The sequence below is a fragment of the Ictidomys tridecemlineatus genome, chromosome 9 (genome assembly GCF_052094955.1).
Source record: "Ictidomys tridecemlineatus isolate mIctTri1 chromosome 9, mIctTri1.hap1, whole genome shotgun sequence".
In the NCBI taxonomy this organism is placed as follows: Eukaryota; Metazoa; Chordata; class Mammalia; order Rodentia; family Sciuridae; genus Ictidomys; species Ictidomys tridecemlineatus.
The window spans coordinates 50,477,330-50,503,745 of record NC_135485.1 but is presented as its reverse complement, the minus strand read 5'-3'; the positions used below and the strand labels follow the sequence as shown (position 1 = coordinate 50,503,745).

The 26,416-nt window shown below is 32.3% G+C and overlaps 1 protein-coding gene across 1 annotated transcript in view; it reads left to right on the top strand.

The window, feature by feature from the left end:
- LOC101964875 (transmembrane protease serine 11C) overlaps window positions 1-26,416 on the top strand; it is a 47,420-nt gene that overhangs the window by 13,780 nt on the left and 7,224 nt on the right. The window contains exons 4-6 of the mRNA XM_005331711.4: window positions 5,450-5,517; window positions 12,481-12,644; window positions 24,257-24,295. Of these exons, the coding sequence (XP_005331768.1) occupies window positions 5,450-5,517; window positions 12,481-12,644; window positions 24,257-24,295 (271 nt within the window). The remainder of the gene's footprint in view (window positions 1-5,449; window positions 5,518-12,480; window positions 12,645-24,256; window positions 24,296-26,416) is intronic.

Here is a 26,416-nt window from a genome sequence, read left to right as displayed (position 1 = left end):
GTATCTAATCTGTTACCAAATTTTATTAATTATTCTTCTAAAATGGTTGTAGCCCAACTTTGAGGTAAGATTGTTATTTACCAACAAGCATTTTGCCCTTACTCTCTCTTCTAAACTCACTAAAATGACAAAAGAAAATCAAAAATAAAACCAAACTATACTGTAATGTGCCTTACAATGACAGAAATGTTGTTGTCAGTAGACTAAATAAGTGAGCAGTTCTGGAATAATAAGATCTCAATAGGAGCTGGGGTTGTGGCTCAACAGTGGAGCACTTGCCTGGCATGTGTGAGGCACTGGGTTTGATTCTCAGCACCACATATAAATAAATAAAAATAAAGGTCTATCAACAACAAAAAAAATATTTTTAAAAAAACTCAGTAGCACATTTGCTAACAAATTCACAGCCTCATAAAGGAAAATATGGCCGGGCATGGTGGCACACACCTGTAATCACAGGGGCTCAGGAGGTTGAGGCAGAAAGATCTCAAGTTCAAAGCCAGCCTCAGCAACTTAGTGAGGCCCTAAACAACTCAGTGAGATCCTGTCTATAAATAAAATATAAAAGAAAGGGCTGGTGATGTGGCTTAGTGGTTAAATGCCTCTGGGTTCTATCTCCAGTACCAAAAAAAAAAAAATGTAAAATATGGGCCCACAAAAAAGTGAATTTTCCCAACAGAAGCTTGGGATGAACCCAAAATCAGAGACAGTAAAGATCATAAAAGAAAGCCAGATTTGGGTAACTAATTAATTAATGGGCTTTATTATTTCAATAGAAAATGACATAATATAAATTAAAGAATGAATTAAACATTCTACTAAAAGTCATACCAATGCAATAAGAAAAATAAAACTATAAAATATGTTAATATGAAAAAGAATTATGAGGAAAATGTCATTATTTACAATGTTACTCAATAATACTCAATACTCAATAAACTCAATGGACACATAGCAGAGTTTTGTATGATGGCCAACTATAAGCCCAATACATAAAAAGTGGTAACTTTCTTAAGACTAATCACCAAAAATAACAAAACACAAATGTTTTTATTTTAAACATTATTTAGTAGCCACAAAGTTATAAAATACAAAAAAAATCATAAAATGTTCAAAACTTACATGAATAAACCTATAAAACCATTACAAACAACATAAAAAATAAATGAGGAGAAAAATATGTTCCTAAAAGAGAAGATTCATTATTTTAACTACATCAATCTTGTCCAAATTAATCTATAAATTAATTATAGTTCTTTAGTTGGTTTAATTAATAATAAAGATGTTCTCTCTTTCTTTCTTTTATTCTTTATTGTATTTTTTCTGGGGAGTACACGGGATTAAACTCGGGGGCACTTGATCACTGAGCCACATCCCAACCCTATTTTGTATTTTATTTAGAGACAGGATCTCACTGAGTTACTTAGCACCTCCCTTTTGATAAGGCTGGCTTTGAACTCTAAAATTCTCCTGCCTCAGTCACCTGAGCCAATGGGATTATATGCATATGCCATTGTGTCTGGCTCTGTCTTTCTTTTTATTTATTTATTTATTTATTGGAACTTTTATCAATAATTTGCATTCCCAATTCTTTTTATTTTGAGAGAGGGTCTCACTGAGTTGCTTAGAACCTTGCTAAATGGCTGAGGCTGGCCTTGAACTTGTGATCCTCCTGCCTCATCCTCCTCAGCCTCTGAGATTATGGGTGTGTGCCACCAAACAAAAATTCAGTGAAAGTATTAAGGCAATTTGGCTAGTAATCAAAAAATATAGAGAGTAATATCACTTATATATTTGGCACAATCACTATATAACATAAATAGTTAGCATGGACACAGCTCTGTTATAAATTTGAAGAATATAACTGGATAAACTATTTTAAAATTCCTTATAGATTTAAAATTCTATGAACCCATTATTTTCAATTCTAGGATGTTAATTCAAACAATTCAAATTCAAAAGGTTGCTTTCTATCTCTGAACACCTAAAGAAATAATCTAATTCTGTATTGTCTTTATAGCTATAAGTATGCTCTCTGTACCTTATTTTCCTAATTCCTAATCCTCCTCAAAAACAGAACAATGTTGAACATATCCAAATGGTATTTGAAAAAGAGAAGGGCTTGGGATATAGCTCAGAGGTCCAGGGTCTGCCTAGAAATGTGTGAATCCCTGGGTTCACTGGTTTCAATACCTAGTACCACAAACAAAAGAAAAGAAAAGAGAAGGCAGATGGGCAATGGGTGGGGGGATGGACAGGAAGGAGTACATTAAGTATGTGAAACAAAAGAAAAATGATGAATTTCTTGGAGAGGAAAAGCAGATTTAAGGGAATCATCAGAATGATTTCTGGGACCTAGATAAGCTAACACTGAAATTACTATGAGCTTATAATTAACTGTATTATTTCATTTTTTTTATCAGATTCTCCCTTTCCCACAGAAATAAAAGATGAGAATAATTGCTTTCTAAGAATACAGTATGGTATTTCATGATCTTTTCTTCAGAGATAATATCATCTCACAAACCATCATCTTTAAAAACATTTCTCTTGAAGCTGTGTTCCCTTTCAGTAACATTTGCTTCCTATTTCCTTTGTGTTTACCCTAATTTTCCCAAATCTCTTTTCCACACAGTAGCAAAGGTGATCTTTTCAAAATTAAAATCAAATAACATCATTGACCAGCTTAAAAGTTTTCCAAAGCCTTTCAGTTTTGCTTGAATTTATATAAAGATATAAACATGAGAAGAAAGGAGAAATATAAGATTTATATAAGAGAATAAAATGATCAAAGCATATAAAATGGATTTTTTTAAAGTGCAGAATTGGATACACTTGGATATATGCTGAAGAGTGGGACAGCTGGGTCAAATGGTGGTTCCATTCCAAGATTTCTGAGGAATCTCCATACTGCTTTCCAGAGTGATTGCACCAATTTGCAGTCCCACCAGCACTGTATGAGTGTGCCTTTTCCCCCACATCCTCATCAGTATTTATTGTTACTTTATTCTTGACAATTGCCATTCTGAATGAAGTGAGATTCTCAGTGTAGTTTTAATTTGCAGTTCTTTAATTGCTAGAGATGTTGAACATTTCAACTGCTCGGCCCTGGAGGTATGCTGATTTAATGTATTCTTTTCAATGATCCCAAAATACTCGCTAATATGAATATAGAATAGTATTTTTATATGTTCTCACTTTTGTTTCAAGGTTTTGACTAATACAATCAACACTGCAAAAAATCTATTTACATTCTCATTTTTTTTACATTTGACAATTTCCTACTAAGATTTCTAAATCAAATGAAGATTTTAATTTTATGAAATGCCTCCAGGTTATTTTCCAAAAGGATGAAATAGCTCACATTTTTAACATTAGTAAATTTGAGTATTCTTTCTCCATCTTCACCCACAACAGTTTGTATTATACTTTTTGATAAGTGTGTAATATTAGTTATTAATATCATTTATTATTATTTGAGATATTTTTACTTATTCCATTTAATCTTCCAAACCACAAATTCAAATCTCAGGAAAAATAGTCATTATTTTAAATAGACTGACTGAATTTTTAATCTTGAAAATTTGGGGGTTTTGTATCATATAGTTTTTTGGTTTTTTGCCTTTTTTCTTTTCATTCTGTACCTGAGGATTCTTATGTGGGCGTTTTGCCATTATTGTTCAGGTTGCTACCTGTTTCCTAAAGCAGTTGTGATTTGATTAGCACCTAATCCATTTTATGTCCTCTCTGTCTGCTGGGCTCCTTTATTTGCGTTATCATATTTCCTTGCTGGCTTATTGGGGACAGATTCTTGTTATTGAGGTAGCCCCATAAGATGGAAAGTGGGAAGGATTTAAATCCTAACTGGCTGAGGTTTGCACAACATGCACTCTATCTGTCCATACCAAAGGAAGTTTCCTGGCTCCTCCTTTTCTTCCTACTATATAAAACTAACCTCAGGTGCAAGGAAGGTTTACCCTCCCCTTTCAATCACATATTGACTACTATGGGCCTTTCCATAGCCTCAAAGAAGCCCAATGTCAGCTTTATTCCTAGGTGTTCACAAACATTCCCTAGCCTGGTTACTCCAAGAGACTGTAGTGGTTTGTTCTTTACATAAGGCTCTCAGACTGTTCTCTGGATTCTTACCTGGCATATGGGAGAAAAAATTCTTTACCAACTCCCTACTTCCTTGACTCACATAAATCTAAATTCTACTTGGCCCCAGGAAAAACATATATCATAATTGGGAATGGAAAAAATATAATTTAATTTACTTGCTCACTTTTCAGGATCCCTGCATTCAGTGTATTTTGAAATAACAACCAAACTCTTAAACACTTTATCGCTTATTCACTTGACTTGAGTCACAACAACTTTCCTTCTATCTCTCAAATATAGTAATATCATTGTTACCTAGGATCTTCACACTGTTGTTCACTCCATCTGGAAAACTAAACTCTTTTCCCCTTGATTATCAACTTTTCATCTTTCAGTTTTCACTGAGATGTCACTTCCAAAAGGCCTTATTTGATCATTCAAATACTGTTCCTGAGTCACTTCATCTCATTATTTTACATTATTCATACCACTTAATACCATCTCAAACTTCCATAATTATACATTTATTTATTGGCATGCTTACTATCTTTCTTCCATTGAGTCACCAAGAAAACATGACTCTGTCTACCCCATTCATAGATTTACCTTCACGAGTTTTTTTTTTTCTTTTAATAAACGAACACATTTTAATTGCTTTGGAGAAGGAAACATATAAATTAAATCTTTTGTGAAATCCAACAAGTTGCTTTGTATGAGGCAAGTATTTGCCAAAGTATGAGTGCAATTGTATGGTGATATGTGAAGTTCCTGCTATAGGAAGTCATTCATGAGATTGGAGAGAGGGGAGGAGAAAAGTTAAGGAAATGATTCTTATTTTATGAATCTTCTCTAAGAGATTTCTACTACATCACATTTTTTAAACCTGTCAGTAAAATGCAATTGAAAAAGAAGAAAAAATTATATTGCAGTCCAGGTATGATAGGGCTCTTCCCTTGTAGAAACAAAAAATTAGAAACATCCCCCCTGGGAATATTTCTACTAAGTCTCATTGCATTAATATTAAATCAAAGTCTGCATGTAAAAAGCAAGCAATGTCAATTGGGTCCTTTAAATTTATCTCTTCAAAATGAATATTCTATCCTATCATGCCCGATAATCTGGGAAAATTTGGACATTGAATAGGTGATAATACTAAGAAATTTTTAATTCCTGTGAGGTATTGAGAAGTAAAATGAAACAGATTTGGCCATATGTTAATAAATGGTCAAACTGAATTAAGGATACATATTTTGTTACACTACTCTGTTTGCTTTTGTTATAGTTGAAGTTTACTAAAATGATAACTTAAAAAGAAAACGTAATAATCATCCATTTTACTTTTTAACAGATAAATGAAACATTTAATGAATCCAAACTGAGAAGACAGTATATCAAGTCTCATGTTGTCCAAGTAAGGTATGTTCAATAGCATGAGAGGCACAGACTTTTGTCCATCTCATACACAACAGAATGTTTTTGTTTGATACATAGTTAAAAGATCAAACTAAATTTGATTTGGTGAATTAAAACCACCAGCACTTCAAATGCAAAAAAATAAAAAGGATTTAAGATCTGCTAGATTTATTAAACCATAAGCAAAAATCCCATCTGATTATGACATCAGATAAAGGTTAAATAGTTTGACTCATTTATATAAGGGCACAGAGTCCAATAGCAAATCTAAAATTAGGATTTTGTTTAAAAATAAAAATTAAAAAGAATAGGCAAGATAAACCAGCCATGTATAGATTATCTGTCCTGTATTAGCAAACTAGTAACCAATAGGCCAAATTCAGCTTATAGTTATAATTTTGGTTTGCACATAGATTCCTAAAATGAACTAAATGTTAAATTTAGAAAATTGTACCTAAAAACAAATTTCAAATTATGTGAAAAAAAAATCACAATCTGGGAAAACACTGAACCCCCATTCCCCCATGGTAATAATAGATAGACACTAAGTTTCTGAAGTTTGCAACATTCCTTAACACACACAAAGTATACATGTATATTTCACATGTATATGCATGTGAAAAAAAATTCACCCAACCATTCTCACTTCTTTTCTTTACTATTCTGGAACGTATAGAAATCAAATTTCATAGCTTAAGAACAGAAAATTGAAATAGAAAGTTCAAATGGTCAGGAGTCTACATCCAAAAAAGTTCTATATTTGAATGGGAAAAAAGTCATACCTCTAGGAATTTACCCTCTGGGAGAAAGAGGTTCCTGGGAAAAAAAAAAGGAAAGCAAAGAGGGAGGTATCCCTTATCTTTTATAAACACACCAAACCCCATTTAGCACTAAATTTTCTATAATTATTTGCCACCTGTTATGTGTCCCCATTTAGCTATGTCATGAAACCCAACAGGAATACCCAGAATATTGCCTTAATAATCTTATAGTAAAGTTAATGGAATTCAATTTTTTAAAAATATATTAATCACTCATACAATAAATTGTCCTGTGCTCTCTTGGGCATTACAGATTCAATATGAATAAAATACTATTTCTAGTCTCATGAATACTTGAGAAACCAACTAGATAATTAAATTGGCACTAGAGCCCATTGCTAATATACCCTGGAATAAAAGGAAATAAGCTAGGTACTGGAAACTTACCTCAACCTCATAAAGTTTATATACAACAAACCCAAAGTCAACATCATACTCTATGGGAAAAAAATGAGAGCAGTTTCTCTAAAATCAGAAACAAGACAATGATGTCCACTCTCACCACTCCCATTCAATATAGTACTTGAAATTTTATCCTAAGCAGTTATGCAAGAGAAGGAAATAAAATGGATAAAAAGGAAGAGGTCAAATTATCACTGTTTGCAGGTGATATGATCCTCTACTTAGAAGATCCATAAAATTCCATGAAAAGACTTATAGAGCTAATAAGTAAACTAAGCAAGTAGCAGAATACAAAATCAGCATATAAAATCAAAGCTTTTCTTTATACTAATGAATTCACTGAAAAGGGAAATCAGAAAAATAAATTCATCCACAATAGCTTCAAAAAAGTAGAATACCTAGTAATATTATAACCAAGGAGGTGAAACACCTCTGCAATGAAAATAATAGAACACTGTATTGATAGTACTATGGTGAGAACCACTCTTGTATGCTTATTGGAGTAACAATACATTAAGAAGATTGTACATCATGATCAAATTGGTTTTTTCCTAGAAGTTTAAGGATGCTTCAACATATACAACATATCTAAATCAAATCAGTAAGTATAATTTACCACATAAATGTAATTATGGTCAAAAATCATATTCATCTCACAGAAAGCCTTTGAAAAAATGCAGCCTATATGCATTTCAGCTATATAGGATTTGTTGCAATCCTATATGGTTGGTATATTTTAGTCTACCATTCTTATTAAAAACATAAAGAAAGTAAGGATAGAAGGAGAAAAGAAACTGAAGCCACTAGAAGTTGGAAAGACCTCCCATGTTCATGAATAGACAAAATTAATATTGTTAAAATGGCCATATTACAAAAAACAATCTACAGAGTCTATATAATCCCTATCAAAATACCAATTATACCACAGACTTAGGAAAAACAATCCTAAGATTAATATGGAAGAATAAAAGACCCCAAATATCAAAAAATTCTAAGCCAAAAAAAAACAATGCTAAAGGCATTATAATACCTGATCATAAATTGTACCACAACGATATAGTAACAAAAATTGCATGGTACTGGCATAAAAACAGACAAGCAGACTAATAGAATAGAATAGAAGACACAGAGACAAACCCACACAGGTACAGTAATCAGATCCTTGACTAAGGTACCAAAATCATACGTTGGAGATAAGACAACCTGTTTAACAAATGGTGCTGGGAGAACTGGATATTCATATATAGAAAAATGAGACTAAATTCCTTCCTCTCACCTTGCAGAAAGTCAACTCAAAATGTATCAAAGTACAGGGAATTAGACAAGAAATTTCAACTGCTACAAGAAACAAAGGGTCAACACTCCAACATAAAGTAACAGGGAATGATTTCCCCTAATAAGATTCCTAAAGCTCAGAAAAGAATATTAAGAATTAATAAATGGGATTGCATCAAATTAAAAAGTTTTTGTACAGCACAGAAAATAAGAGCACGAAGACTGAGCTATAGAATGGGAAAAAATCTTTGTCAGCTACTCTCTGACAGAGGATTAATATTCAGAATATATAGAGAACTCTAAAATCTTAACAACAAAAAAAAAATAACTGAATTAAAAACATTAAAATGAACTAAACAGACTGTTATCAAAATAATAAATAGGCCAACGAATATATTTTTATTGTTCAACATCTTTAGCAAGTAGAGAAATGCAAATCAAAACTACTCTAAGATTTTATCTCATTTCAGTTAGAATGGTAATCATCAAAAATATTACTAAAAATTATGCTGGAAAGGATAAATGAACACAATTACCATGAAAATCAGTATGGAGGTTCCTCAAAACATGGTTCCTCATATGACTTAACTATACCACTCTTGAGTATTTATGTAAAAGAACTGAAATTAGCATACTATTTAGCAAGACATGAATACCCATGTTTATAGAATTATTCTAATAAAAATAAGAGCAACTCAGAGTTTTGAAGCTTGTATGTTTCTCTCATATGTGGACACTAGAGAGAAAAATAGTGAAAAAAGGGGGTTCATAAAAAGAGAAGGGAGACCAGTGGCATAGAGGAAGTGAGAGGGAGGAAGGGAGGGAAAGATAAGGTACTAGTGAATGAAATTGCCCCCAAAATGTTACATGTATATATGACTAAGTCATAATGGATTCCATTATTATGCATAATTATTATGCACCAATAAAATTTTAAAAGATAAACAGAAGAATAAAGCTAAATATCATATTTCAAATTATTCTTTAGTGTTATTAATTCTAATGCGGTCTGCCGTAAGAGGGTATAGGAGGGAACATTTCTCTAAAAGAAGAGAAAATATTCACTATAAATTAATAAACCATGCAGCAGGAGAAGTCACTCTTGAAATGCAATAATTTTGTATCCCTGCATGAAAATTTACATGAAATGCTAGCAAAATGTCTCCAAATCTGCATGTTTCACAACAATAACAACTACCAAAAACATAATCTATATACTTTAGTATATTGGACATTAAATCAATGATTGTAACCTTATAATTGCCCCTCTTACTATGTATATTTTTAAAGCATAATTAGAAAATATGCCTAGATAGTTTTAAGACTAAGATTTAATATTTAGATTAACGTAAATCAAATCCATAACAAATTAAGATAAATTATTCAGAATTGTAATAAAAACTTTAGTGGCTGCAGTAAATGTGTTATATAATTGCTTTCAGTGCCTATCTAAAAAAAAGTTAATCTGGAGTAACACTATTTAGAGAATGAAAATGAGACATAATTCAGAACTGTCTTCTGTATTCAGGAGGAAAAGAATAACTATAAATAGAATTAAAAAGTTAATACACTTTGAAATCTACCTCATCATAAACTAGAACTCATGATATTCTGTTTCTTAGTTTACTTTTAAGTTTTCCATGCTTTTAATCTGTACCCTCAGAGAATTCATTTAACCTGGTTTCATATATAGTTGGTATATTTTAGTTTTCCATTTTATAGACGATGCAACTAAAGCAAAGATAGGTTAACCAACTAAACCAAAGATAATAACATAACCATTATTCCTACAAACTCCTTTCAAGGTTACATTTCAAAGATATGGCTTTCCATCCCTTGAGAAAGGAAATAATTATTATTATAAAAATGATTTATTATAATAAATAAATAATAATGCTATAATTTGAACCCAGGCAATCTTATCTAGATTATTGCACCAGTTTATCTAATCTCTAGCTTTTGCTCCTGCTCTATTCACAATTCATTCACCACATAGCAAGCAAAATGAATCAGAAAAACATATTATTCCCCTGTTTAATGCCTTCTGACAATTTCCCAGAAATTCCAAATTCATTTGTACAATTCACAGGACTCTATGTAAATCCCTGCCCCTTTCTCTGATGTCAATTCACCCTCACCTTCACTCACAACTTTATATGCACTCTGACTTACTACTGTCTGCCCTATAACCAAACAAGAGTGGTTCTTTCCACAGTACTATCAAAGCAAAAAAACTGCACTTAGCAATATGAAACAAACAATGAAGACTTCATTGAAGGTTACTGCAATAGTAGAAAGATAGAACTAAGTCTTCACTCTGCTGAGACAAAAACTGGTAGAGTTTTTCAAAGGTAGAAGTCAGAAGGACAGCTTAGGTATCTGTGCATACCAAAAGGAAAAGTAAACTTGTACTTTTACACCTTGGAGCAAGGTGCCCACTGAAGTTAGGCTCCCAACCTCTCACAGAAATTGGGAGATAGGGTTGCCATCTCCTTTGATAGTTACTTTTCAAAGAGATGGTTTCCAGATCCTTGAGAAAGTCATTTCCTGGGTTGTAAAATTGGCAAAAGGTTTTAAAAGATTAACTAACACACACTTCAAAGGAACAGAGAGAATTTATAATTACAAGTTTTGAAAGGAAATGCTCTAAGTGAAGAAATACTAGGATCTATAATCAGGTAAAAGCCTGTGTTTAATAAAGTTTAATAAAGTTAAAGGAACTATTAAGTCTATCTTGGCCAGAGCCTTTGCCCTCATCTCCTTCTTTCTGGAATGTTCCTCAACCAGCTCACGGCATGACCCACTCCTTTTTATCATTAGTGTATCACTTCTAAAACATCCTCCTTAAAGCTCTCTCTCCTACTAGAAAATAAACAACCTGAGAGCAGGGACTTTGAGGTTTTATAAGCTGACATAGCTCTGACACCTAGAACTCTGTGTGGCATGTTGTTTATACTAATGTACTTTTGTTAAATAGAAGAAAAATAGAAATTTCAGCATTGGAAAGGAAAATTGTATATGGCAAAGAAATACAAATATGTCATATAAAACTAAAGATAATTTTGATAGTAAATAGAATAAAAGTAAAATATCTTTTAGTTAATGTGTCCAGTAATAAAGAGGATCCTATGACCCTAATGATATCAGAATTAGAATACATGTCTATATTTAGCTTGGTTTTAGTGTTATTTGACCCAGAAGAAAAGTTCAGGGTGACATCTACAGTTTGACAAATTACTTAAAATTAAATAGAGTAATATGATATGTCCTGCCTATTCCATAAAGAACAAAGGGGTTTTCCCTGCAGATCAGGCAATTGTGAGAAACATGAAAGCAGAAAAAGAGATGAAAATACTTAATGAATATAATAATTGACATATAATTACTAATAGTTTAATACTATTCAAAAGAAATAAGAATAATAGATTTATATCCCCAAAAGGAAGGACATCTGATACAGATATACCTTAAAACATAAAGTAATAATGGGTGATATAGAAATTAACTAACTTATTTTAAATTATTCTGAATAATTTAAATAATAAGTAACCGAGAAAATCCTGGACTTTGACTATTGTTTTTAGTTTTGTTCCTAAATGTTATAAAGGTTTAGAAGTGGACGCTTTTAGAATCTTAAGTTAAATAAAGCCCTGGGTTGTTGATTTTCAGATATACAAATGTATAAATGCAGAAAAATTTTTAGGAAGAGGTAAAGAGTCAGATAAATAAAGAGCAGAGCAGAATAGACACTTCATCAAGCCAATAGTAGTAACCCACTGGTAAAATATTGGATTTATACATTTCCATCTTCAAATCAGAAAGACAAATAAAATAAGTTCAGTTAAATAACTGTTCTCAGCCTTGATTTCCAATAAGTGAAAGATAAATGGTTCACTATAACAAAGTATGCCTCAATTAAAAGAAAACCAAAATAATAAATTGTTTTCTCATTTAATCCATTTCTTTTGTTTTATTATTTTCTACTAGCCTTTCCTACAGAGTCCATAATGGATTCATAACACAAAGTTATATTTACATTAATAAATAATTTTTGTTCATTATTCTGAGATTTTTAAAATATCTCTATATCCATTATAAAATGTATAAAATCTGTAATGATGCTTATAATAACCCAGTAAATAAAATTATCATCTACATTTTAGAGATGAGAAATTTAAGTACAAAAAATGTAAACAGGTTACTGTAGTGTAGGAGTTGGCAAATAGTAGTTCTAAAGGACAAATTCAGTTTCCATGAATCTCAATCATACTCTTTACACTATTCCATGAGGTCCACAGTGCCACTTTCACTCCCTTATGGAAGACTGGGATAGTTAGTACAGGATAGAATGATTCCACTTTGGCACTGTCTTAATCTCTACTTGTTATTTACAATTTCCCTATGTCTTCCACAAAGAGTTATAGAGGCTCAGTAATGAAAATAAAATTTGTCTGTTTATGTTTTGCAGCAAAGCCAAAGAGAAAGTGGTAATACATGCTATACTGAAGTTTAAATCTTGTTACAAAAATAATGCAGCAAAATTTTGGGACAGAACTGAAACAATTTTACGTGAAAAACTAAAGGGCCAAACTGGGTCATTATTTATAGATTCTTCCTCATTTAAGTTTTCAGGTAAGAATATGTATGGCATAGAATGTTTTTTATCTTTTAATTTGAACACAGTGTTTCATTATGCAAATGAAAATAGTATTCCTTTCTTTAAATATTATTTCATAGAAAATGATAACTATATTTATCCTTTTCTAAAGTAATCAGGATCCCAAATAACATTTCTCTGCAAAGCAAGACAGCTTTAAACTCATGGTTTATTCTGTGAGGAATGATGTCACTTGATGTCTCAAGATCTAGATTCCTAAATTCCAGAACAGTTGAATCCCCTTTAACATCAAACTTACTTCTCCATATACCTTTAGTAGAACTTGTCTCTCTCACTGTCACATACAATCTAATTCTTATTCTTGGGCACATAACAACATGTGAAAGACAGCCTCTGAAAGGTGGGGACAATAATTCTTCTGTTCTCAGAATAATTAGTGTCTCTCAAAATCTTGATAGAAGTAGAGCCAACAATGTGCTGGGCTATTGGTTCTCTGCTAAAGAGGGCTAAACTAAGATGGGCTATCAATTCTTGTCAAAAAAAATTTTGACCAAGTACATAAATGTATTCCTATCCAAGGAAGGGCTAATAGATTTGGGGGAAAAACTTAGCCAGGTGTTCAGTTCATTTGCATGGAATACCCAAAGAATCAAAAAGCAAAACCTGAACATACTGCTGTTAGATAAGCCAATGCAAAAACTCATCTGCTAAAAACATGAACTCAAATGTAAATAAGCAATATTATATTCTTAGTATTCTTGCAAACTTTAGGAACATTATGTACAATCCCAGGAGGGATTTGGGAGACTTTTTCCAAATATATAATTTTTTCTCAGTAGTTTTGCTAAAATGCCTTCCTACAATTCACTCCGATTTACTACTGTTACTCCTATAAGCATACTATAGTGGTTCTCACCACAGTATGAAGAAACCACACTTAGCAAAATTCAACAAGCAATGAAGATTTCATTGAAGTACTAGAAAGGACAGAACTAAGTCTTTACTCAGCTGAAACAGCAGTCTACCACTGAGTTACATCCCTTGTTAAATGTAACCTGTACTTTGATATTTCTTAACTTCTATCTATTTCCATAATTTCTCATCCCTCCCTCTTCACTCTTCATCAGCAGTTAGGTGCCTCATAAAATTGAGTGTGGTTTTAAGGGTACAGGAGCAAACCCAGAAGCTGACAAAGACAATACTTTAAAACAACATTTGATATAAGTGATATGAGGCTCACATTCATGACAGTTCTCACCAAGATCAACTGTTAGTCTTCACTCGTCACCAGGTAAATGATATGTGCCATAGGGAACTCTAAAATTTATTTATGCAAACAAAGTTGCTGTTATAGCACCTTATTGAATATCCTGACCTTCTTATTCTGACCTATTAGCTTAGTAACTTAGCACCTGCACCTAAATATTTCAAAGTAGTGAATTTCATTTTCATATAAGCTGCTAACATAGTAGAAAGTCACAACTTCCTACAACTGTGACTTAGACATTAGTGGCCAGTAGTATTAACTACAATGAATCACTGAATACAGCATCAGTTTCCTATACTATTATACCTAGAGAAAGATGATATAGCATAATGGTTAAAGCCATGGATTCTGCTATGAAATTGTCTGAGATTTGAATCCTAGCTCCTGTATATATTAGATATTTGACTTTGGGAAATTTAAACATCTCTGTGCCTCAGTTTAAGCATCTTATCATGAGAATGATAATAATTAAAATACTTCATATGATTGTTGTTAAGATACCAAATACCTAATTCACTACAAAGCACTTTTAAAACATGACTAATATAAAGTATCCTTAATTATTAAGTTTTATCAAGAGGAAAAAAACATTTGAAATGTACATCCTATGGATTCTGTGTTTGTAAATCAATTTTATAGATAGATAGGTTATCTTTTTTATTAATAGTCCTGCTCAAACTTCCCCTTAAACTTGGGCATCTCTGGGTGAAGGGGAAGGAAATGGAGACATTCCTAAGGAAGAATGAACTCTTAAAGCACTAGGAAAGTAAAAGCAACCTCTCACCAAATAAAATCACTTTATCTTACTGGGTCTTTCGTTTCTTCATCTTTAAAAAGGAGATAGTTTGTTTTTTCTTAGAATAAATGAGCATATACACTTATGATAATACTCAGCATAGAGCAAGTACTCATTAAATACTGACACAGATTGATAGATAAGATAGATTATATGTAAAGATAGAGATATAGATATAATTCTTGTGTGTACATGTGTATACCAAGTAATATTTTTTCAGACATCACAGTTATTCTTCTGATAGCTGAATTTTTAGATGTTCACTGTAAAACCAATTGAACCTTAAAGAATATATGTACATGCTTTTTATATATGGATTCAAAGCAGGGCAATAAGCCCATTTAAAGAGATTTTACAAGCCTTGGGGAATTATTGCTCTCATAGAATTAAAAGTTAATCAAGTAAAGTGTCCATTAACATTTCACTGCTTAATAATTATACCTACCTCAGGAAATTTGTTGTATATAGCTTTTGGTGGTTATAATGCTAAATCATAACTAGGAAAATGCTTGATCATCTACTATTGACTGTTTATTTATCCATTTTATGAATAATTACTGGTTGAACACTGACTATGGCCCAGGATGTTTGGGGAAAATTCTACCTTACTAATTATTTTTTAATTTATGCCAAATGTTGAATTCATTTTCTTTCCCTATGTACATACCAAAGGATAAAAAGATATATAAAAATGGTTCTGTTTGATTTCTATTTTTTTCTATGAATGATTAAGATTCAAAACCAAAATCTTACAGAATTTCCATTTAGTAGTTTTATTCTCTATAAATGCTATTCATATTAAGTCATTTATTTCAGATCAGTATCAAAATTAGGAATAGTAAATATAGGTTACTGGTTTATAGTTCAGAGAAATACATAAAAACACATAATTCATTGCACAGTGGGCATTTAGGAAGCTTTAGAGTAGGCAAAGACCTTACAAATCTCTAGTCTGTTTGCCAAAATCAAGACTCAGTGAAGTAAAATGATTCATAGTAACTTAAAAAATGGACAGATCCAAGACTTGAACCCATCTTCTCAGCATATTTGTGTTCCTACACTTATTTTTGGTTTTCTGTTGCTGAGGATTGAAGTCAGGGCCATACATGTGCAAGGCAAGCACTCTACCACTGAGCTACATCCCCAGCTCCCAGCACCTTTCTAGAAATTTTGATATAGGGTCTCACTAAATTTCCAAGTTGGCCTCAAGCTTGGGATCATCTTCCTGAGCCTCCTGAATAGCTCTCTCTACATTTTTTAAGAATCAGTTCAGAACTTAATGATTGCACTAAAAATATGCTTAATCTATAAAGTCCTAGCTTAAAAAAAAGTCTGTCTTATTTTTCCTAATCTATAGTTTACCAATCAAAATTCAAATCTTTTAAATTCTGTCCTCAGTTCTAGCAACAATAAAGTAAATCCATATCTAACTTAAAGAATTACTCAGGTAGGATAAAACAAAATATTATGCAATACTAAATTTAATTAATAATTGTGAACTAATCATACAAATGCCTTGGTAGGCCCTTTGGGGAATTTAAAGAGAATATTGTCTCTCTCAGAAAAAACTTACCTAAACTTACGCTTACACTAAGAGTTAGTGTTGATGAAATGAGAGGCAAAATTAGAATCATTATTTCACAAATGTATTTTAAAGTTTTCCAGTATAAACTTGGTGATGTAGTTTGGACCTAATGGTGTCTTCATTGGGTAAAAACAAACACTGACAGCAATTGCTCAATAAAAACAGCTGTATTTAAAATATATATATATATATATATATATATATATATATATAAAATCAATTAAGTAAAAATTTTAAAAAATATTTTCAAAGAAAAAAAAACAGCTGAAAACTCTTTCTGAAGCAACATTCCCAAAGTCCCATGTTTTTCAGTCCAAGGAGCGCTACATCCTTGTCACCAGGTTTAGCCAATAATCCCAGGTGAACTCAGAAATATGGTTCCCATGTAAACTCTTTCTTTTCCTTCAGAGCACTTCTCTCGGTTTTTAATTATATATTTACTAAGATATAGCCTACTATTTGACTACCAAATGTCTTTCCTACCAGACTATATTCTCCATGAAAGCAATGGCATGTCCATTTTTGTTCACTATTATATCTTCAGAGTCTGCCAAAAGCCCTGGTATATAGGAGTAAATAGTTGATGGGTGAATTAATGAATTCAATAATATCAAATCTGTAACTGACAACCAAAAGAGGAGAGAATATAAGCTTAACTAAGGTGAGAAGCCCTGAATAAAATTATATGATAGCTATGTTTACAGTTCTTCCAAACTCAATACATAGTACTATTCCAGATGCATAGTAAAATTCATTCATTTTATAAAATTGTTGCCCTAGGACTTTAAAGCTTATTTCTCCTGAAGAACCCCAATTGAGGAGCTGTTTTGACAAGTGTGGCTCATGTATGCTACAAGAAGATATTGCTGCCTCCAGATTTAGGAGTTAAAGAAGGCTCAAATATTAAGATCCATGAATATAATATGTAATCCCTTTTATACATATTCCTGAATCCCATGAAAGATGACAGTGCTAATACCTTCCAAGTACCAACAAAATCAGTATTTCTGCAGTCTTTGTAAAAATAAAGAAATGCCTCATATGCTAAAGTGAGGGTTCTAAATAAAATGCCTTATAAAGTTGAAAGCTCATAACTTTAATAGGCATATTTAAGACTATGACTATCATTTGTTTTAAAAAATAATGATCACTTCCTGCACAAAAATGCCTTGTACATAATGTACAATTAACCTGGCAAATTGTATTATTATGAAAAATATTTTTAACTACTTAACTCTAAATCATAATTGGCTACAGTAAAACTTCAAATTATATATAATAGAAAGAATATAACAAAGACTTTCATACACAAGTATGATGGTTCTGACTCACCATAATGAGTCTGACAAAAATAACAATGAAGCTTGGCCTAGCTCTCCTTTGTGAGCATCTTAATAACACTGGGGTATGAATTACGTTACTAGAACACATCTTATCACATGGCTTGATCTTGAGACAAGGAATGGCTTCATTGTATCATGCCTTAAGCAATTGAACAAACCATTCTTTGATAAATCAGAGGATATTTTGATAAGGTTATTATTATTATTATTATATGCTTTCTTAATGAAGAACAAATTTTTCAGCTCTATCAGCCTGTTTATAAGCAAAATTTTTAACACTTGATGACCCCAAATTCCTTAGAAATAAGTCTTTTTAAAAAGGTAAGTTTTCTGAATAGTTTGCATCTTACCTTTTCAATAAAACATAAAAGTTATTCTTAAAATACTGTTTTTCAAAAATATCTCTCATAGTCATCACAAACTTCCTGAGCACCTCTATGGATATCCACTAATAAACAGTGGATATTGTGCTGCCCTTGAGAAATGTAGAGTATTGGCAACTTCTGCAAAAATTACCTTAATATTTGAGGTTTTAAACTCTCATTTTTGTTCTTGAATTTTGTTTATTTTTCAATCCTCAATGTGAACCAGAATTCCTGTTGTCATTTCTAGTTTCTCTATGTTTTTCCTATGATCTTTTTTCTACCTAACCATGTTTCGATTCATTTTAAACATTTTACAGTAGTTTATAAAAATTAGAAAAGCAAACAACTTTTGAATAAAGGATGTTGGACCTTCTTATTTAATTATATAAACTTTAGTACATTGAAATTTGGCTCCTCAGACACTTTTATTTCCTGATACTTGACAACTTTATTACAGAGAAAATAGCTTCAATTCTCTCAAAATACAAAGGACATTGTACCTGTTGGTATTTCAGAATGCTTTTCGACAAAATCAGGAATTCACTTTAAAATGATTTTGTAGCTTACAGTTTGAAATATGTACTATTATATTATAACTAGGTATCAGATACTTTCCAGATATCTAAAGTATAAATATTAATAATATAGCCACTATATTAAAGATGGCTAATACCAATAAGGCACATGAGATACACTTTCAAAAATTTTTTTCATAAAATAAAAGTGGCCTACCATACTAATTGTTCTTGTTTTATAATCTCTGTCAAAGAAAAAAGCCACCATAATTTTCTAATAATTATTTTTGGTTGTTGGGTCCTGATTTTTAAATGAAGAACCACCTAGTAAGCCAGTTCATTTAAAGAAGTAAATTCCAGAGGGAAAAAATACATTCAGTATGAACAAGGGAATATTACCAGTCAATAGTTATTTTACATTAAAAATTCTTACATGGAAGTTGGCAAAAAAATATAAAGAAGTGATCTGAGAAGAGGGGATAAGACGTAAACCTCGGAGAAGCTACATTTTAAGATAGGTCTTAAAGAAAGCAATGGCATGAACTGAAAGATCCACAAAGCCTTTGCTGGATGAGATACCAGTTCTGTACCATCAAATGCAGATCCTTAAAAGATGTCTAGGTACCTGGACAAAGCTAGAAATTTCCAAACTGAAAATGATAACCTAAATATTAACTTTCTTTTCAATATGTACCCTCAAAAGGGCCCTTCCTTAGAAAAACAAGTATGGCATGTAAAATGCATAATACATATAATCACATACATTACTACTACACAATACCGCAACATGACTAAGTGTACTCCTGGGTATATGTCTTGTACTCCCTGCATCATGTCAGCTTTTTGTATTGATTCCAAAGCTTAAAGTCAACAGTGGCTTGGATTATAAAAAAGCACATATAATATACAAATAAAAATAGGTAATTCTGATTTTTCATATTTCTTAACATATGCAAAAGAAAATAGGCACAGGTCTATTTAAAAGTTATATGTACCTGTGCATATAACTCGTATTGATTTAATTAATTGAATTGAATTTCACCATTAACATTTTCTCTTCATTGTCAAAATGACAAACATGGAAGGCATGTACTATAAAAATACCTAACCTACATCACTCTAGAGGAATTAAAAATGATATCTAATGTATAAACCCAGAAATAATAAGTCTAATAAAAAACATAAAGAAAAGCATTTATTGAGATTAGATATGCAGCTAGGTGACTAATAAAAATGTGCAGTGAGTGAAGGATTCAGATCCAGGCTCTGTGTCTTTGCTTTTAACTTTTAATTATTTTTCTCAATAAGTTTCTGTACAATTATAGATCAGAGTTTTCATAAGTCTATCAAATGAACATTTTAAAATATCCCATATAAAGCACATTCCATAATAAAATGCAGCTGAATTATTCTACATTTTTAATGTTAGAATTCTAGGAAAACTATCTGAAAAATAGGATTTACTAATTTATTTACCATTTGGATCATGTAAAGTAAGAGTCACTTAAATAGAGTTAAAGCCTGTGGCTTACATAAAATTTTTATTATAAATGAATTTACCATTACTGTAAAATTATTATTTATATTTAGAATCATAAAGTTTAGGTTTTGTTATTATCATCTATTTTAGATTTATTCTTTCCAGGAAAAAATATTCACTAGAAATTAGACTTTTGCGGGAGCCCTCTTTACCAATGCATCTAAACTGGTATGCATTGGACATGGCTCAGTGGTTAAGCACTCCTGAGTTAAATCCTCAGTACCAAACTAACTCCAAGAGTAGTCATGGGCATGATTTACTACAGAGCCAAGAGCATATAAACATTTTGTTCTAATCTAATATTCAACAGTCAATAATTGTGCTTATTTTTCCCTGGGTGAAATAAATTTCCAGACTCCCTCCCAAGAGAATATATATTATCAGCAATTCCAAATCCCCTTTATGCTAAGTGACTTTTCTTGATATATCCAATTTGCTATGCCTAATTCCACCATAGTATGTGACAGTCCTGAGGATTAAATGCAGGGTCTCACACAGGCTAGACAAAATGTTCCACAACTAAGCAGTATTTGTAATTGCTTTCGTTATGTAAAATAAAGAGGAAAAGGACAGGGCAAGGTTATAGGTTATAGACAAAAACGATTTTTAAAATGAGTAATGATATTACCTAATGACTTACTAATATTAAATCGGTGACTTTACAATATAAATATTTAGTTGGGAGAAATTCTATACTTCAATTTCTATACCTCTTATAAATTCCTGGCTCCTATTAAGTTTATTATTTGACCAAGATGAATTTATTTGAGTTTGATATTTAAAATATAAAAAAAATTAAAACTCGGGTCACTCTAAATAAAGTTTGACTCTTCCTTTGATTTGGTTGCCCCTGTTCAATCCAATCCCTCCTACCCCAAATAGTGACAACAAATCACACACTAATTGGGATATCTGGTAAGAAGGTGCTTTGTCCCTGATCTTGGGAAGAGGCAAATTCCAGAATAAGGGCCACCAGCTGGGTGGAATCCCCAGAGCTACAGTGTCTGAGAGGCTGGTAGGGTTCAATATAGTCAGATAGATCCAGGTAGACCGAAAATAATTGACGACCTCTGTCACATCAAAGTTGGATTTTAAAATGTTTCATGTTTTGATGCAATTGGTTTGGAAAATGTCAGAATGTAGAAAGATTGGTGGAAGTAGAACATCATCATTAGGCAGGAATTGTTTCAGTTAAGAATTATCAATGGTAGTCCCGGTGTAGTGGAACATGCCTGTAATCCCAGTGGCTTGGAAGAGAGGCTGAGGCAGGAGGATCGAAAGTTCAAAGCCTCAGGAATTTATTTAGGCCCTAAGCAATTTAGGGAGACCCTGTCTCAAATGAAAAAAAAAATGGATTGGGGACATGGCTCAGTGGTTATGCACTCCTGAGTTAAATTCCCAGCACCAGGAAAAAAAAAAAAAAAAAAAGATTCATCAATGAAAGGTGGTTGGCAGCTCATGCTACAGCCCCTAGCTTCTCAATTTTCTTGAGCTTAAGGATTCAGGGTCAGGCTGAGCAACATAGTGAGACTCTAACTTTAAAAAATCATCAATGAATTACAACAGTTTATTTTATGTACTTACTTAGTTTCTTTTTTGTAATTCTGGAGATTGAACACCAAGGCACTTCACCACTGAGCTACATTCCCAGACCTTTTTTGTTTTAAGACAGAATCTCATTAAGTTGCCCAGGCTTGCCTCAGACTTGCTAGGCAGGCCTCAAACTTATGTTCCTCCTGCCTCCAGGTCCCAAGTTCTATTGCATTGATTTTTAAAATTATCTAGTTGTCTATATTTTCCACTAGATTCAAAAATTATTGAGAGCAGGAACCATGTCTTTTCTTGGACTACTGGCCCATGGGAGTAAACCAAGGCACATTTGCTGAGCTGTTTTATTTTTTTATCTTTTTAACTGCTTTGTGTATTATCCTCTGATTCATCTTCTCCTTGGCAGAGTCAATGCCACTGCTTTTTAGTTGCCTCCTTTATATGACACAGTGTAAATAGAGTGTCTTAGATTACATTGTTGAATTCTTTATTCAGAGACAAATCTGTAGGAGTTCCAGCCTCTGAGTCCTTAGGGATTTAGGAATAAAACACAGTCACAGTAGTGACTGAGTCCAAAAGATGATGGCTTAAGTAACTTCCCTATTCACTGTAGCCTGTCTTTCACCTAACCAAGTGATAATTAGTCTATTGATTCAAAACATTTCTTCCCCTTAGCAAGCCATGCATGAATAAAGAAAATTTCAAAGAACCAAGAAACTTCTGTGAATATAATAAAGTTTTTAAACAATTACCTTTAAGTATAGGAGTTTGCATTTTTCCTGTCCCAGTACAAGTTTAATTATTTCTACAAATCTAAATATGATTTGATATATTTTACCAAGCATACAAAATTCAAAACTGTACACTGGAAATATCTTCTCAAATAAAAAGTTAGATTCTGAAAGGCAAGCTGTGAAGGATATGATATAATGATGCCAGTTTTCTCTTCAAACAGGCGTGGCTCACATCTTCTTACATCCCAACTGCCTGTTGAATGACTGGTCTTTTTGTTTAGGCAGGTTGACTTTCTGGTAAAGGATTCTTTGTCTACCCAATGTATTGTGCAACCTAATGTAAGAGTATGTAACTGTAATTGACCTGTAGAACTGGTGATACACCTTCTTCGCTTTGCAGAAATCCAAGAGCATTATAAAAATGAATCTCCAATGACATTTATAGTACTTACTTCATATAGCAGCTGATGATTCCTCCTTGAAGAGGAACTCTTTCAGCAGAAATTGCTAGTAGGTTTATGGTTCCCTGTATATGAAATTTGGAGCATGACTCGTTGGTTTCTCCTTTCTATATACATTTCTCACCCAAATAAAACAGGTTTGCAATTCTTCAGGGATATGAGGTACATAGAAAAATTAACTGGTGTGAATAATTTCATTCTGCAACGTTCCTTAAAATGATTTTTGTAATAGACAATGTCAAAGTCTGCCTCATTGCTAAATGACATTATTTTTTTACATAAAATTAATGGAAATGGAATGGCATGCTTAACTGAATGTTTCAAATAAGTGAAAATTACCACTTAAAAGAATATTAATTTTAAAAGGATTAAAATATAGTAAAGTGCACTCAACACAAAATATACTGAATGTAACAATGTATGTGTGTGTGGGTTTTTTTGCTTTCCTAATTAGTAGTATTCTTTCTTAAAGTATAGTGCCTTAAAAGTCTTATTCTAGTTCCCCAAAAATTCAGAATCTAAGACAAAGGCTTGCATGCAGTAGTAGATCTGACAAAAAGAGAATTGGCAGTTCTACCCCCATCCCATGGGACCTAAAGAACTGTACTGCCATATGATTACACATGGAAGCATTTTTCTATTGTCTCCAATCTTACTTTGGTCAGTGGCTCAACCAGTATAAATTCCTACATGTCCTAATTATTGATCACTGAATATTCTGTGGGTTTCTTCTGGAAGAAAATAATTAATATTAATAATTAATAATATTTAAATAAATATAATAATAAATATATTAATAAATAATAATATTTAAATAAAATGTGCTGACTTGAGAAGGGCACCTATTACATTGACCTGAGCAAAACTTATCCAAATTTACATGATCACCACAACTATCACATAAAGAAATGAGCCAAGATTTAAAGTGGTCATAAAAAGGTGTTAAATACATTCAGTTTTCTAGTGATATTGGTTCAGGATAATGGTAAAGGTCATCTTTTCTCATATATTTCAGTACTTTTCAGGACTAAGACTGCTTTTTCAAATAACTTAGGGTACCAGGCATAAGTGATGCACATCTGTAATCCCAGCAGCTCATGAGGCTGAGGCAGGAGGATCTAAGTCCAAAGCCAACCTTAGCAACTTAGTGAAGCCCTAAGCAACTTAACAAGTTTCTGTCTCTACATAAAAAATAAAAGGGTTGGGCATGTGGCTCAGTGTTTGAATGTCCCTGGGTTCAATTCCTGGAAACTTAGGGTAAAGAACTTGAGAGTCTCTTTAGAAACAGAATAATAAGTACAAGGACTTTATTACTCTCTATGGCAATGTATGAACATAGAAATTATACATTCAAGATTGAATAAAATGATTATGTCTACAAAATGTTTCTAAAACAAAAATTACTATTAATATTTAAATAAAATGTGTTTATAACTGTACATATTTTCATTTTCTTTTCTCTTGACTTTTAGATATTGAAATGCCGATAGCAGAAAATCTTCTTCATACCTGTAAGTTAATCAACAAAGAGTTGTTTTCTATTGAAATTTAATTTCCTTGAATGCCAAAAAGACCTCCATTTGAGAGTCAATATTGTTATACCAACAAAGGTGTAAAAAGGATGCCTGCTCTTAGAAACTTGTATAAAGGTTACTGCAGTTGCCTTACATTCATTGATACCCTGGATTTAAAATTAGAAACACATTATCACATGCCATAATGGCAAGGAGACCTACTGACAAGCAATATAATTAAGAACCTATAATCTAAAATCAGCTACATATGAGTTTTGAGTCCCATCTGCTACTTATTAACTGCATAAATTTACATAGCTTACTTCTCAAAGCCTTAGTTCCAAATTGTTGTGAAGATAAAAATAAGGTGACACAAGCAAAGTACTTATAAGAGCATAGTACTCACAGTAAGCTCTCAGTACATCTATCTGCGTTTTCTGTTTTGCCTCTGAAAACTAAGCAGATATGTTTGTGCACAGGTGCCTTAGGTGCAAGTAGCTTTTCTTCCTCATACACCAAGACATTCTGCTTTCACTCTCCCACTGCCGGTACTGGGAAATATGATCCCTGGGGTTGCTGGAACCTGGTGCAAACTGTCGGGAAAAGCAATGCTTTTATCTGGGGTCTGAGACTAACTGGGGCAGCTGGATTAAAGGAATCATCACCCTCTAAAACCAGGTGACACTGACCCCATCACTTTTACTATATAGTTACTTCTGAGAAATTTGGGCAAAATTTAAACATAGAGCTGTATTACACTTTTTTCTCTTTCATAGATATTGACTGAATAATCCTCAAGCAACTTAATAAGACATCTTAAAGTAAATTTTCCAGTGGAAAACTATAGTACCCATAAAATCAAAATTCACATTTGGGAATTTGTCAGGTTCATAGGAAAGAAATAGTCAAGAAAGAAATAAGAACAGTGATAAGAATGAGATCATCCAATTTGTCTATCCTTGGCCTACCTAGGATTTTAAAAAAGAGGAATAGTCAAGAAAAATCAAGCAAGATTAAAAGAAGAATAGAGTTTTGATATATAACATGATAAAGTGTATTAAAATACTGTAATAGAAAAAGGGAGTAGATATTAACAGGATAAAGAGACAATAAGAGCTCGGTAGATTTGCCAGTGTTTCTGAAAGTATCAACCAGCAATCTCTATTATATTCTTTAAATCCTTGAATTTACCATAAGATCTCTTTTGACATAACAAAATTACAAGGCGCCATGTAGAACTTCAGCAAAGGTAATAACAAGGTATTACTGCAGAGGTGGTGGCTCAAAGCTTAGCAGACACAACAATCATGAGTAAATGAGAACTTAGAATGGAAGTTGACGCATGGACAGAAATTAAGTGAGAATTATGAGTAAGAGCAAAAACAAGGAAGTCATCACCTAGGTGAAGTTCCTATTCCACAGAGAAGCATCTTTGTTTTTATATTCCTGTGAAGGAGGTAGAATAAAAGCCAACTTCCTTTAGGAGTTGTCCAAAAAGAAGGGAGGATAGGGAGGAACCATTATACCTCTGGGTTCTGGATTATGTGTTTTATCCTTTGTAGCGTCCATGGTGAGGCAGGGGAAAGAAAAAGACAAAGAAAAGGGAGTTACAGTCAGTGAGTCAGTGTGAGGGCTCTCACTTAGAAATAGCAGCCACAGAGACTCCGTCCAGTTCAGCTAAGTGATTCTTAATGAAGTGGAAGCCTTAACAACCTGAGAATAACCTAAAATTAAAAACATATAAATATATAAACATAAAAATATATAAATTTAAAAGACATTAGAGGGTCTGTAAAGCCTTTAAAATAGTCTGGATGACTCTTTCCTGTGCTGCTAAAATATCTTGCTAACTTCAGGAAAGAATATCTCAAAGTACATTTAGCATTCTGTATAATTAATATGCATCAACAAAAATATTTTATAAGCCCATTTCTAATAATAATTATTTGAACTTTTATTACTTGTCATCTGTTATTCTCAACGTACTTTACTAAAAATAGATAATCTATGAAATTTGAGAAAAAATCTCTGTAAAGAAATTAAGCCAGCTAATCTTTCCAATTTATTTATATATTCTCATTTTTTATATAAGTTGCTTTCTCTAATATGGGGTGTCTC